The following is a 13,226-nucleotide window of genomic DNA, read 5'->3' as shown; positions in this document are numbered from 1 at the left end:
TGCGTGGAATCACGCCGGGCTTTTGTACATTACGTATATGCATATACGCATGCAGGGAATTTAAGGTTCCCCTATGCCAATAACTAACCTTCCTCAATATCCAATTCACAACAGTCACTGTTTCCTGTTATTGCTAGTTGAATAGAGCCTTCCTGCATACGGAAATGTGCCCAAAAATTTCCCTAGCCAAAAATCAAACTCTGGTTTAACTGGATATGAACTGACTGCACTACTATACCACAGATCATCTGTAGGAAAATACTATGGAAAAATAACTTGGAGGATTTACTAAAGAAATCTACATGCTAGCTTGACTTTCCACAAAAAAACAACTGTCACTTTACTGTACTGTTTTCAGAGTAAGGAAAAAATTATGACCATCATTATGAATACACAAGCAGAATTCTGTAGTATATGGCAAGAAACAAGAATATAAAATGAATAGTTAAAGGCCTAGCTAGGAAAACAACACTTAAGCTTTGAAAGTATTGATACACTTTCCCGTACTGTCCCTTGGTTGTTCACAAATCAAAGGACAGGCCCACCAACGACACTGCTCTCGCACTAGACCCTTGTTGACTTTGAGCCCGACTATGATAAGTAATTGTTTAATTGGTCTAAATACACAGTCTAGGAATAGGGATGCAGTAGAGTGTAGAGTTCAATCACACAACCAAGAGATGCCACTTGATATTATACCAAAAAACCAGCACTGAATGTAATGAAACACCATTTTCTGGGTGAGCCCCAGACTCCCTGGGGCTATATAGGACTGATATACACAATATTAATCTGGGGCTTCAGTTAATGGAATTCTGCCTACCGGGGACCACGAGCCAGAATCTGACCCCCTCAGAGAGGCGCATGGAGCAATGGCCTAGAAGGAAACCCCCTTGTATTTGGGGGTATTCCCTGTCTGCCATCGCTCAGAGTTAGGCGCCCAGAAAGGTAGGCATCTCAAAATAAACCCCACATGATAGGAAATTGCAAAAAAAAAAAAAAGAGACTGAACAGAGAAACAGAACTCCCCAAAAGAAAACAAGCAAAACAGGCAAACATTAACCACCGCTGCTGTGCTGCTTGTCCATATAGCTCCCCCCCCCTCCTCCTCCAGGAAGGGGAGGGGCAAGTCCTGGATCCTTGCGCCAGCTGCCCAGCTCCTCAGTTCGGAGGCTAAGCATAAAAAACGAAACTGCCGACCCGAGGGAGGGACGGAGGGTACCAGGGAGCCTCCATGGCTCACCCAGAAAATGGCTTTTCATTACATTCAATGCTAGTTGTGTGGAGAGCCCCTTCAGCTCCCTGGAACTACATAACTAAAGATAAGGAAAAGAGGGACTTATTCGGGAGGCGGCCACCACTCGCCCCTCAACTCGAAATCGAGACAACTGGTTGCAGCAGCCCCCAAGGGTAAGGTCCCCCGGGGTCTGAGAGCGGCAGAAGGGATGTCCCCGAAGGAACCAGAACAGCCACCGAAGTCAGATCCAACCCGACAAGTAGACCAGCTCAGCGAAGGTCTGACTCCAGCACAGCTGCTCGAACAATCGACGCATGACCCGGATGCCTTCCAGAAACAGCCGATACAGCTGGAACTGGAAACAGGTGGGAAACCCACCTGAGGGACGCCGTTGTTTCGACCACACTTAAGCGAACCCACTCCAGGATGACCCAACAGAGCGCAGGGAAAGAGGCTTGCCTTACCAGCCCGAATCCCCCGAAGTAGGAGGAGCCACCCAAAGGCACCGCAGGCCAGAGGAAACGCCCTGAAATGCCCATGAATAGTAAGAAAAGATGAGAGCAAACAGGGCAAGCTTTCTCCCGTCAATGGGGTGAACCACAAAAGGCCTGATGACCCTTACAAGGTCATCACTATACCACACTATACGCTGTGAACATCATGAACAGCATTGAATCCCTGATATTTGAACATTGTACCCAGTCATTATCCCACTCAGGCTCTTCTATAATACTATCATGGCTAAATAATACAGGTTATATATATATTTTGACATTATTAGGCGATGCTGTGGTCACACACTGAACAGCAGAGCTGTGCGCTCATGCTGCGAGCGCCAGCCTTGGTTGCTCACTCACTACTGAGGCTCTGACACCCGGCAATGTGGACCATGAGTTTTTTTTTTTAAGATGGCGTCTGTTTACAAGAGCCCTGAGGAAGCTGATATGAACCCCATGTATCCGCGGGAGTTTTGAATGGAACGTGAAAAATAACAACACCAGGAGGCGCGTTGCGCACCCAAAGCCTGGGCCTGCAGGCATGTTGTGCAGTTAAAGGGTTAAGTTTGACTCTGGGGATATCAGAGATATTTATGTCTGGTGTGGTGACTGTTCTATTATATCTGTCCAGCAAGAGTTTGAGAACAGAGTTTGCACTTAAGAAAGGGTTTTATAAATGTAAATGACACAAGAGAATGGATGGAGTGAATTTATGTTTAGCATGTTTAGAGATTTAAACAGGGGAGCTGTGTGTTGTTTGAAAGCAGAGTTTGTTATTATCCTGATAGCAGATTTTTGCTGGGTGATGATGGGCTTGAGGTAGTTTGCAGAGGTTGAACCCCATGCACAGATACCATAAGTAAGATAGAGATAGGCAAGTGCATAATAGTGAGAGGAGAGCAGAGTAGGATACATAATATCTGATCTTATCTAATATCAGAGTATACCAACTGTTTTAGAAACTTTTTTAGTTATGTGTTGTATGTGGGTGCTTAAGTTGAGTCTCTTGTCTAAGTATAGGCCAAGAAACTTTCCATCCTTTTTATTGCTGATGTTAACATTGTCTATCTGAAGCCGAATTGCATTTGTTGATTTGCTTCCAAGTAAGATGTAGTAGGTCTTTTCTATGTTTAGTGAGAGTTTGTTGGTTAACATCCATAAGGGACTTTTTTAATTCATTGTTTATAACATTACTTAATATGAGTGGGTTGGGGTCAGAGTAGATGAGGGTAGCAGCAAACAATATAGGTTTAAGCATGTTGGACACATTAGGCAGATCATTGATGTATATAAGAAATAGGAGGGGTCCTAGGATGCTGCCCTGTGCCACCCCTACAGTTAATGGTAGAGTGGGAGAGGTTATATCATTGATGGCTATATATTGGTGTCTGTCACTAAGATAGGATCAGATGTAGTTCAGGGCAAGGCCTCGGATTCCATAATGGTGGAGTTTAAGTAAAAGGTAGTTATGGTTAACAGTATCAAAGGCCTTTCTCAGGTCAATGAAGAGTCCACTTGGAAACTCACTTTTGTCAAGGGTTGAGTAGATTAAGTCAAGCAGACTAACAATTGCATCATTGGTACTCTTTTGGGAGCAGAAGCCAAAATGATAAGGACTTAGTATACTGAATTTTACTAGATAGGAGTAGAGCCGTTTGTAAATAATTTTTTCAAATATTTTTGATAATACAGGTAGATTTGATATGGGTCTGTAATTGTTTATGTCTGTCGGATGTAATGCTAGGAAGCTTTGGGTAGCTTTGGGTAATTAGACAGACCCCTGCTACCTATTGGATGTCAGGCGACACTTTTACTTGGTATTTGGCAGAACATTTTTTATCGGTAATTGTGTCGACAATTATTTATTTTAGGTGGTGTTGAATGTAATATGCCTCTCTTACTAGTGTGTTTGAGCTACCCTCTTCACTATCCACCCCTGGATTGGGAACACCACTTGAAAATTTACTTATGATGATGGGGTTAAAGTTCGAAGAAGGCCTGATATATGAGCAGTGTTGTGGGTGGACACCAGGGGCTTGGGGAGCAACCAAAGGGGACTTGCTCATAAGAGACAAAAAATGGAAAAGTTGTATCCATAGTAGAAGCAATCTGCATGCAAGTAAAACAAATCATAAGCAATTATGAAAAAGGAAAGGGAGTACTGACGGTTGTGGGACCTTCCTCAGCTTTGCTGTCTGCCAAGCACGCTGCATATTGGCTAGTGACAGCTCAAGGCTGTACTCACGAGATGCACCACTGCTCACTACCTCAAACTCCTTTAACAATCCTCCAAGCTGCATTTGCACCACTTTTCGAAGACTGAAAAGGCATGTGGGTTATGTATTGAATTTCTTAATATATATATATACATAGGTCAATTAAGCAATCAAGCTCACTATAACCATGAGGGTTCAACTACATTCTTGCTCATATATTTATCATACACCTCTTATCATAACACAAATTTATCTAAAGATAAAAAAATATTTTTAATAAATTAAAGAATCATGCATACATTTATGACATACATAAAATATGCTATCATTTTAAATAGAACTGCTCACCTATATAATTGCAGTATCTTGGATATTGATAATACTTATGTACAGCAGAAATTTGCTTGAATAGAATAGATTCTAAAGCATACCAAATACAATGGAATCAGTGACAACCGGTTATTACCTAAGCATGTAATTACTTTATTTACAGGATGAGAGCTATGGTCGTGGTGTTCCATCTTCCCAGCACTCTGTCATATAACACTTTGAAACTACTGACAGTTTTGGTCTCCACCACCGTCTCACCTAACTTGTTCCAACCGTCTACCACTCTGTTTGTAAAAGTGAATTTTCTTTTATTTCTTCAGCAGCTTTGTTTACTTTAAATCTATGACCTCTTGTTCTTGATATTTCAGGTCTCAGGAATTCTTCCCTATAAATTTTAACGATTTCTGTTACTACAGTATTTCGTACGTAGTGATCATATCACCTCTTAATTCTATGTATCCTCTAGTTTTGGTATATTTAATACCTCTAACCTTACCTCATAGCTCTTGTCTTTCAGTTCCGAGAGCCATTTAGATGCATGTCTTTGCTCCTTTTTCAGTTTGTTCATGTGTGTCTTAAGATATGAGCACCATACAACCACTGAATATTCCAGTTTTGGTCTAACAAAAGTTATGAACAATTTCTTTAGTATTTCAACATCCTTGTACAGTACTTAAAAGCAATTCTGAAATAGGAAAGTGTAGCATAGGCTCCTTGCATGATGTTCTTATGCGGTCCTCAGGTGATAGTTTTTTATCTAGAACCACCCCTATATCTTTTTTTTTATCAGAATTTTTTTAGATTTTTCACATAGTTTGTAGGTTGTGTGTGGTCTATATTCTCCTATTACATTTTCCATAACATAGCATTTATTCACATTAAGTTCCAGTTGCCAAGTGGTGCTCCATACACTTATTTTGTCTAGGTCTTCTTAAAGGCCATAACAATCATCTAAGTTTATCTTCTCTAATACAGTATATTGGCATCAGGAGCAAACATTTTCATATAATTCTGTATTCCATCTGGTAGGCTGTTTATGTATCTATCTTGAGGTTATCTTGAGATGATTTTGGGGCTTTTTAGTGTCCCCGCGGCCCGGTCCTCGACCAGGCCTCCAGCCCCAGGAAGCAGCCTGTGACAGCTGACTAACACCCAGGTACCTATTTTACTGCTAGGTAACAGGGGCATAGGGTGAAAGAAACTCTGCCCAATGTTTCTCGCCGGCGCCTGGGATCGAACCCAGGACCACAGGATTACAAGTCCAGCGTGCTGTCCGGTCGGCCGACTGGCTCCCAATGAACAATGTAGACAATCCCAATGTCTCCCAATGTAGACAATGAACATTACCGGTGCAAGAACTGAGGCTTGTTATACTCCACTCATGACATTTCTCCAGTCCAATACATTGCCTCTGATTCCTGCCCTTATTTTTCTGTCAATTAGAAATTGTTTCATCCAAGTTATAAGCCTCCCTGTCACCCCTAAAATATGTTCCAGAACAACCTCTTATGTGGAACTCTGTTGAAAGCTTTTTTTTTTAAGGTCCAGATAGATACAATCAACCCAACTATCACGTTCCTGTCAAGAAAAAGTAATGTAGTAGGGGAAGGCCTGGTTGACAACCGAGTCGAGGGGCTGCTAAGCCCCGAAATCATCTCAAGGTAACCCTCTCATGGTAACCTCTCAAGGTAGTGATCTAAGGAGATTGATTGGGAATATCCAGAGCATGGGTTCGAATTATCCTCATGGCTCCTACTGATTTTTTCATTGATACATCACATTAGCCTGGTTGACCAGACCATCAACCAGGAGGCCTGGTCAGAAACCAGGCCATGGAGACAATGATCTCTGTAGTCATTGCAAGATTACCTCTGTCAAAGAAACTAAAATTTGTTACCCCCAGGATCTTCCTGTTTCAAAACCATACTGTCTTATTATATCATTTCTCTCCAGGTGTTCTATCCATTTGGATTTAACTTTTTTTTATCGTGTTTTGACTTAAATTCTTGTCAATGACACAGGTTAATTAAGAGGGTCTTCTCTGTTAACATTTGTGTAAATTTGAACTGTTTGCCATTTTCCCAATATCTACCAAGACTCCTGAACACACAAATGTCAGAAAAATCAATTGGAGTGGAGTGCACAGCTCAAATGCACATTCTCTCAGAACCCCAGGTGATACTCCATCTGGGCCAACTGTTTTGTTCTTTCATAGCTCCTTGAGCATTTTTTCCCACTTCATCTCAAAACACCTCTATGTACCCTATGTTATTCTCTAAAATTCGTACTGTCTGGTTCTCTGAAAATTTGCACACACACACACTTTGAAACTGGCCGTTCAGTGTTTCAAACATTTCCTTTTCATTCTCTGTGAATCTGTTCACCATTTTCAACCTCTGAATTTTATCCTTTACATGCAATTTCCTTTTAATAAATTTAGAGCAGGCCTGGTTCTGTTTTAGATTTGTCCACTATCCCTTTCTCAAAGTTTCTTTCCCATTCAATTCTAGATTATAATGCTTTGCATATTTTATTTCCAAAAGGACATGGTCCCTCGTAACCAAAGGAAGTCATTGAATGTCATATCTCCTTTTCTTTCCTGGTGAATATTAAATCCAGCACTGAATAAACAAGCCCTTTCCTCATTCTCATGGCCTGCTTATTATGTTGATACATGAATGTCTCCAGGATGAGATTAATGAATCTGCCAGTCCAAATGTTCTCTGTTCTTGATTTGTAGGCCTTCCAGTCTATTGATTTCAAGTTGAAGTCCCCCAGTACCAACAATCGTGATTCATCTTTATCTGCTCTTACTATAATCACTCATGACCATTATGAGGCCCTCTTTGTTTCTCATTCAGCTCCTTTTTTGTCTATGTGTTGCTTGCTGGTGGATTGTAAGCATTTATGATTATTAGTTTATCATCCTGATTTCAAATCTCCAGTGCCATTATGTCCTGAGTTGGCAAATAAAATGTTAGTAATAAACTCTCTTACCTTTAGATGTTCTTTCACCAGCACAGCAACACCTCCACCTTTTCCCAAAATTTCTGTCGTCTCCAAATCGACTACCACCTCAGAAATAAGACCTCATTTAAAATATTAGCTACAAAATGATTTGACATCATTTAGCTCTAATATTTTTTCTAACTACATCTATTTTAGAGAGGCAATGGGGGCTCACCCAGAAGCTAATTTGCTTGACTACTGCAGAGCCATGGAGAGTGAAAAGTGGAAGTGAGGTACGAAGCGAGAGTTGCCGACTTCAGCACAGCTGCTGTGATGGGTGTTGCCACCTAGTCGTGGAAAATGCAACTTTGATTCCTAATAGTGCAGAGTAATAATTGGCAGCCCTTATGGTTCCTATCATTTCATGCATACATGGGTTCTTAAAGGCACTGAATAATTCCTACTGTTAAGGACAGGATTCCTGTACTTATGCTTACTGAGGTCCCCCTCAGCCAACTACTGACCTTCCCAAGGATACTACTCACAACAATTGCTTAGCTCCCAGGTACCTTTTTACTTCTAGGTCAACATAGGCATCAAGTAAATGGAAATATGCCCAACCATTACCGTCCTGACTGGAAATTTACATTGAGAGACAAGGATAAACTACTGTACTACACTGGCACATCAGTGGTGGCTTTAAACTTGTCACAAACTTCCTTCACAATTTGTTCTTGACAAAACAATTTGCAAAGATGTTTTTGATGATGGGAGACAAAGTTTATAAGAGCCTGATGGGTAATGCGAGTCCTGGATGGACCAAAAATGAGCTCTGGTTTGGGAAGCGTCCAATGGGCCTTAGCTCGGAAAACAATGCTGTATTGTTGTAAAATGTTTGCAAAATTCATCAAAGGGCTAATGCAATTTGACTTGGGCTGTAGTTTGTGAGACGCAATACGAATCTGTCCATTCAAGCAAGAGTACACTGTACATACAGTACCAGAAAAATAATATACTTTATTATTATTTAAAAATACAGTACTGTAACAAAGAGCAAATCTTGCTTTGCAGTCTTTGTTTAATAAATATCCAAATTACAGAGTAAAATTTTGCAAGAAACAATGATATATATACAAGTACATAAATAAGCCAACCTGGTGCCAGCATTGGGAGTAATGTCAAATCCAGCTGCCTTGTTGAGATTTTGCCAGTGACGTGGTCGCAAACCTTTGTTACACAGAACAGACACCAGTGGTAGATGCTCCTTGAAGTTTTTGATCTGAGTGAGGGCAAGAGCGCACACTCGAAGTGGTCCTGGCAGGTTATCTGGATTAGGGTCATCTAGATTCATTCTGGCCTTTCGTGGGTCACCCTCTAAAGCCTGTTGCTTGAACTTCATCTTAAAAGTTTTACGAAGCCGGAATAATTCCCTGAAAAAATATTTTATCAGTGTCTCACATATAATAATTTAATAATATTTCCTATTATAAAACACATTTTAGGAAGTATTATAAGATTAGATTAGATTATCACATAGCATGAGTTTGTTTTGTGAGGTCTGCTTTGGCCCAAAATTCTCATTTTACTCTTTTTTTTTTTAAAGGTGATGGAAAGTCCCAATAAGTGTTTAACTGTATTAAAAACCCAGTGCTTGGATGTAACCTGTATCCTTTCTCAAGGTGCTGTATACAATGTATTTAGAGAGAGAGCATTGTATACACCATCTTCAGAAAGGATGTGGATTACATACAAAAATTTGTTTTTTAATACACTTACACATTTACTGGGTCTTTCCTTCACCTTCAATCAAACACTATGGCACAATAATAAGTTACTCCACTCTTTTTATTACATTCAAATAACATGACATACCAAACGATGCATAACTCATACTGATGAAACAAAATACCAGAGTTGAATGTAATGGAACAACAATAACTGGGTGAGTCCAAGTGGCTCCCTGAAGCTACTATATACTGATATGGCACCATCTAATAGGTCACATCAGCCTTGGAGTTCTACAGGCCTACCGGGTACCAGTGCTAGAACCTGGCTCCTCAAAGAGGCACAGGAAGCCGTGACTTATTTTGGCAATTGTGGATTTATAAGTTTTCCAGAGGTTCCACTTAGTTATTATGCTTGTTTACTACCCATGTCATCCATCTACTTCTTTCTGATTTTTGGGACATATTTTTGAACGAGTTTAGTGATGACCTTGAAATTTTCCCATGATGCTTCCATGCTGTGTTCACCTATCAGCTCCATCCAGGAGGCATTTTGTAGTTCCTCTCTCATTCCTTGATAGCCTCCTCGAGTGTAATCTAGATATTCATCATCGTGGTCCTTTACGTGAGTTTCTATATGTGTAGTCCATCTTGTAATACTTTATGGTGATTACACAAGAGGATTTGCTTTTTCCCTACCTGAAGCAAATTATGAAGATCTTTCATCATACTTTTGTAAGTAACAAACCTTTTTACACAGCACAGAGGATGTAGGTCCTCTCAATTTCTTTTTTACTTGGATAAGTAGCATGGGTGGGAAGGGTTGACTGGGGTCTGATATGTCAAGCAAAATTCCTTCTGCGACAAATCAGCCTTGTCCCATATGCATCGTTCAGGTATTTCACACTGTACATTTGAATCCAAGAAAAAACCCAGTGTTGAATGTAATGAAACGCCATTTTCTGGCTGAGACCCGGAGGCTCCCCAGAGCTATACCGGGCTGATGTCTATATATTAGACCGTGGCAACAGTCAATCGAAGGAGTTCTAGGCCTACTGGGGAGCCTACCTGGGAGTCTACCGGGGACCAGAGCCAGAACCTAGCCCCCTCAAGAAAGGCACGAGGAGCAATGGTCTCCAGACACCTCCATGATATTGGAAGCAGTCTTTATCTGTCATCTACCAGGTCAGGCACCCAGAAAGGTAGGAATTCCAAAACAAACTACTACTTATCAATTAATTTGCATCCGAAAGCCGAATTAGCTACAAAACTCCCCCAATCAAAATCAAGGAAGCAAGACTGACGTCACCACAAATGCCGTGCATCTGTCTGTGCAACCCCCACTTCCCAGGAGGGGGACGGGGGTCCCAGACCTCCACGCCAGCAACTCTCCTCACTTCAGAGGCTGAGCATCAAAAATGCCAACCGGGAGGGAGGGAGGGATGCCGGGGAGTCTACGGGTCTCACTCAGAAAATGGTGTTTCATTACATTCAACGCTGGTTACCTGAGGAGAGCCGCTTCGGCTCCCCGGAGCTACCTAACCAAAGATAAAGAAAAAGAGGGACTTACCCAGGAGGCGGTCGTCACTCAATCCTCAACTAGAAGTCGAGACAACTGGCTGCACCATTCGACCCAAGGCTACACACGCCCGAGAAGGGCCAGAAACTTTAACGAGATACCGTGCGACCAGGACCATGTTCGACCTCCAAAAGCCCTGTGACCAAATGTCAGTCCAGGACATATTCCCCAAAACAGCAGCTAAAGCTGCAAACTTACGAACGTCGTGGGCACGGGGATAGACCGCAGGCTGGCTGGACTGAATAATCCTGCAGACGACTTGGGAGACCAGTGCCCTGGGACAGGGAAGAAGGGAAACCGGGTCCACCCAAAGTGTGTCCCTCGCCACGGAAGTCGTGGTGCACAGATAACGGCAAAGAGCCGCAACAAAACATGATGCACCACCGGCCGAACCAACCTAGCATCAACAACCCAAGGACCCCTTCGGAAAGCAGCAGACTCACTCTTCCCCAGAAAAGAAGAAGGCTGCAAACGAATGAAACGACCACCACGACCGAAAGAGCAGAAACCCCTGTGCCAGAGGAGAGCATGAAGCTCCCCGATCCGACACTCTGAAGACAATGCGAACTAGAAGAGCCTTAGAAAAACAGCCCTGAAACGAGGGGTGCCACCACAAACCGAGGAGAAGAAAGAAAAAGAGAGCACTCGGTCCAATGACCAGGACGGCTCAGGTGGCGCATGAGCAGGTCGGAGGTGAAACAACGCCTGAGAAAGCTTGCGGAACAGAGCAGAAGTGACCTCCACCCTAAATGCAAGCTGCAGTGGCTCCGTCAGCGCCGCACGATACGAGGAGACAGTATTTGACATAAGATGACGGTCCTGAAACAACCAAGAGAGAAAGGACAAAACAACCCAATCAGAAATCGAAGACAACCTACGGAGACAAAAAAATGCAGAAAGAACCGCCAGGAAATTTCATACCTCTGTCTAGACGAAACTTGCAGGTGGGACACCATCAACGAAGCCACCTGATCACCTTACAAGTGGTGATACACCCGCGTCAAAACGACCAGATGTGAAGAGTGAAGGAGAAGATCGAACCAATTACGTACCTGACCAGACCGATCTGCTGAAAGAGGTGGAGCCGTGGGAAGACCCTCGGGTTCAGACATTGAGCAAGAAGTGCCTGAAACCAAGGCTGGGCCAGCCACCAGGGAGCCAACAGGACTACTCTACCCTGGTAAGTCTCTTACCAGGGTAGAGTAGTCCATAGAGCCAGTAGAGTAGAGCCAGTCCGAAGATAGTTCCAGCAGAAAAATGAGAGACAAGACCGAAGCCAAATGCCCACGGGCGCGCAAATCCATGGCCACCAGGGATGAGGAAAGGGAGGGAACCTGCGCATAAAACTGAATCTGACCGACATCACGAGGAAGTACAGGGGCGAACAAGCACACATTGAGGTGCTCAAATTTGCTCCCTAGGTAAACCTGAACAACCGTAGTCACTTCCTGCCAATCAAGCGCACGGGTCCGACAGAACAAATGCCACGCCCCCAATGAAAAGAAAGGGCAGTCCGCCAACCAGGAAGACTCTGGCACCTCGTAACACATCCCGAAAGAAAATGAGGAGCCAAACTCGAAAGAAGAAGGACACCCTGAGTCAAGGGGACAGAGCAACCTTCAAACTCACACAAGGTGAGATGGGACTCTGAGGTCTCTTCCATCGGACCCCTGAGCCCCCAAGGGGGTTTCCAGGGCCCTTAGGCTGACTGCAAAGGGAAGCCAAGGCGAGGTACTGCTAACCAGTTATCCCAGAGCTACCAAGCAAACAAACTATAAGCTGAACCCCTGCGACGTGTACAAGCATAGGGACCTAGTGGAGGGCCACCAAAATCCTACAAGTGGTCCTACCACCACACCAGGCAGACCCCATCAGGCAAAACAAAAATAAAAGAAAACCCCCGCAAAAGCACAATGTCTCCAGGTGAACAGAACCGGTCGCTATGCGTATATCAGACAGCTACACAGTACCTTGCGCCCCTGCCAGCGACGAAACTACCACCTACCCAAGGGAAAACAGGAGCAAGAACCACCCCAACTGAACCCCAAGGGCGGGCAATCACTGAGTAGCAACAGAACCACCCAGAGATTGTTCCCGAACGGCTCAGGGAAGATAACCCTGAAGCCACAAGGGCAGTACTTACAGGGCACCTAGGGAAGGTGACCTTAGGTGCATGCAGCCCCAGTACTGTACTCTTGTGTTACTCCTGGCTCGCACGATACCAAAACTGAACACCACCACCGCACTGTAGCACTGCTCGAAGGATGGAGCCAGAGTCGATCAACCGTTCGCCCTCACAACAGCCTATGAACTGAGAAGAGTTGCCTGCGTGGAGGTCTGGGACCACCCCGTCCCCCTCCCGGGGAGGGGAGGGGGGTTGCACAGATGGATGCGGAGGGGTTTGTGGTGATGTCATGTTTATTTCCCTGTTTTTGATTGGGGAGTTCTGTTTGCTTTTTCGGCTTTCGGTTTGTAATTTTTTGGCCAGCAGTAGTTTGTTTTGAAATTCCTACCTTTCTGGGTGCCTGACCTGGTAGATGGCAGACAAAGACTGCTTCCTATTACATGGGGGGTGTCTTTAGGCCATTGCTCCTCATGCCTTTCTTGAGGGGGCCAGGTTCTGGCTCTAGTCCCCGGTAGGCCTAGAACTCCTTCGATTGACTGTTGCCACAGTCTAATATATATATCAGCCTG

General features: G+C 43.5%; 1 protein-coding gene across 2 annotated transcripts in view; it reads right to left on the bottom strand.

Annotated features, from left to right (window-relative positions):
* LOC123768912 (dynein axonemal heavy chain 7) overlaps positions 1–13,226 on the bottom strand; it is a 339,155-nt gene that overhangs the window by 242,672 nt on the left and 83,257 nt on the right. For both annotated transcript variants that reach the window (XM_069309142.1, XM_069309143.1), the window contains 2 exons: positions 8,384–8,659; positions 3,901–4,053 (listed from right to left, as the gene is read on the bottom strand). In XM_069309142.1, the coding sequence (XP_069165243.1) occupies positions 3,901–4,053; positions 8,384–8,659 (429 nt within the window). The remainder of the gene's footprint in view (positions 1–3,900; positions 4,054–8,383; positions 8,660–13,226) is intronic.

The sequence above is a fragment of the Procambarus clarkii genome, chromosome 64 (genome assembly GCF_040958095.1).
Source record: "Procambarus clarkii isolate CNS0578487 chromosome 64, FALCON_Pclarkii_2.0, whole genome shotgun sequence".
In the NCBI taxonomy this organism is placed as follows: domain Eukaryota; kingdom Metazoa; phylum Arthropoda; class Malacostraca; order Decapoda; family Cambaridae; genus Procambarus; species Procambarus clarkii.
This window is presented reverse-complemented; position numbering and strand designations above follow the sequence as displayed.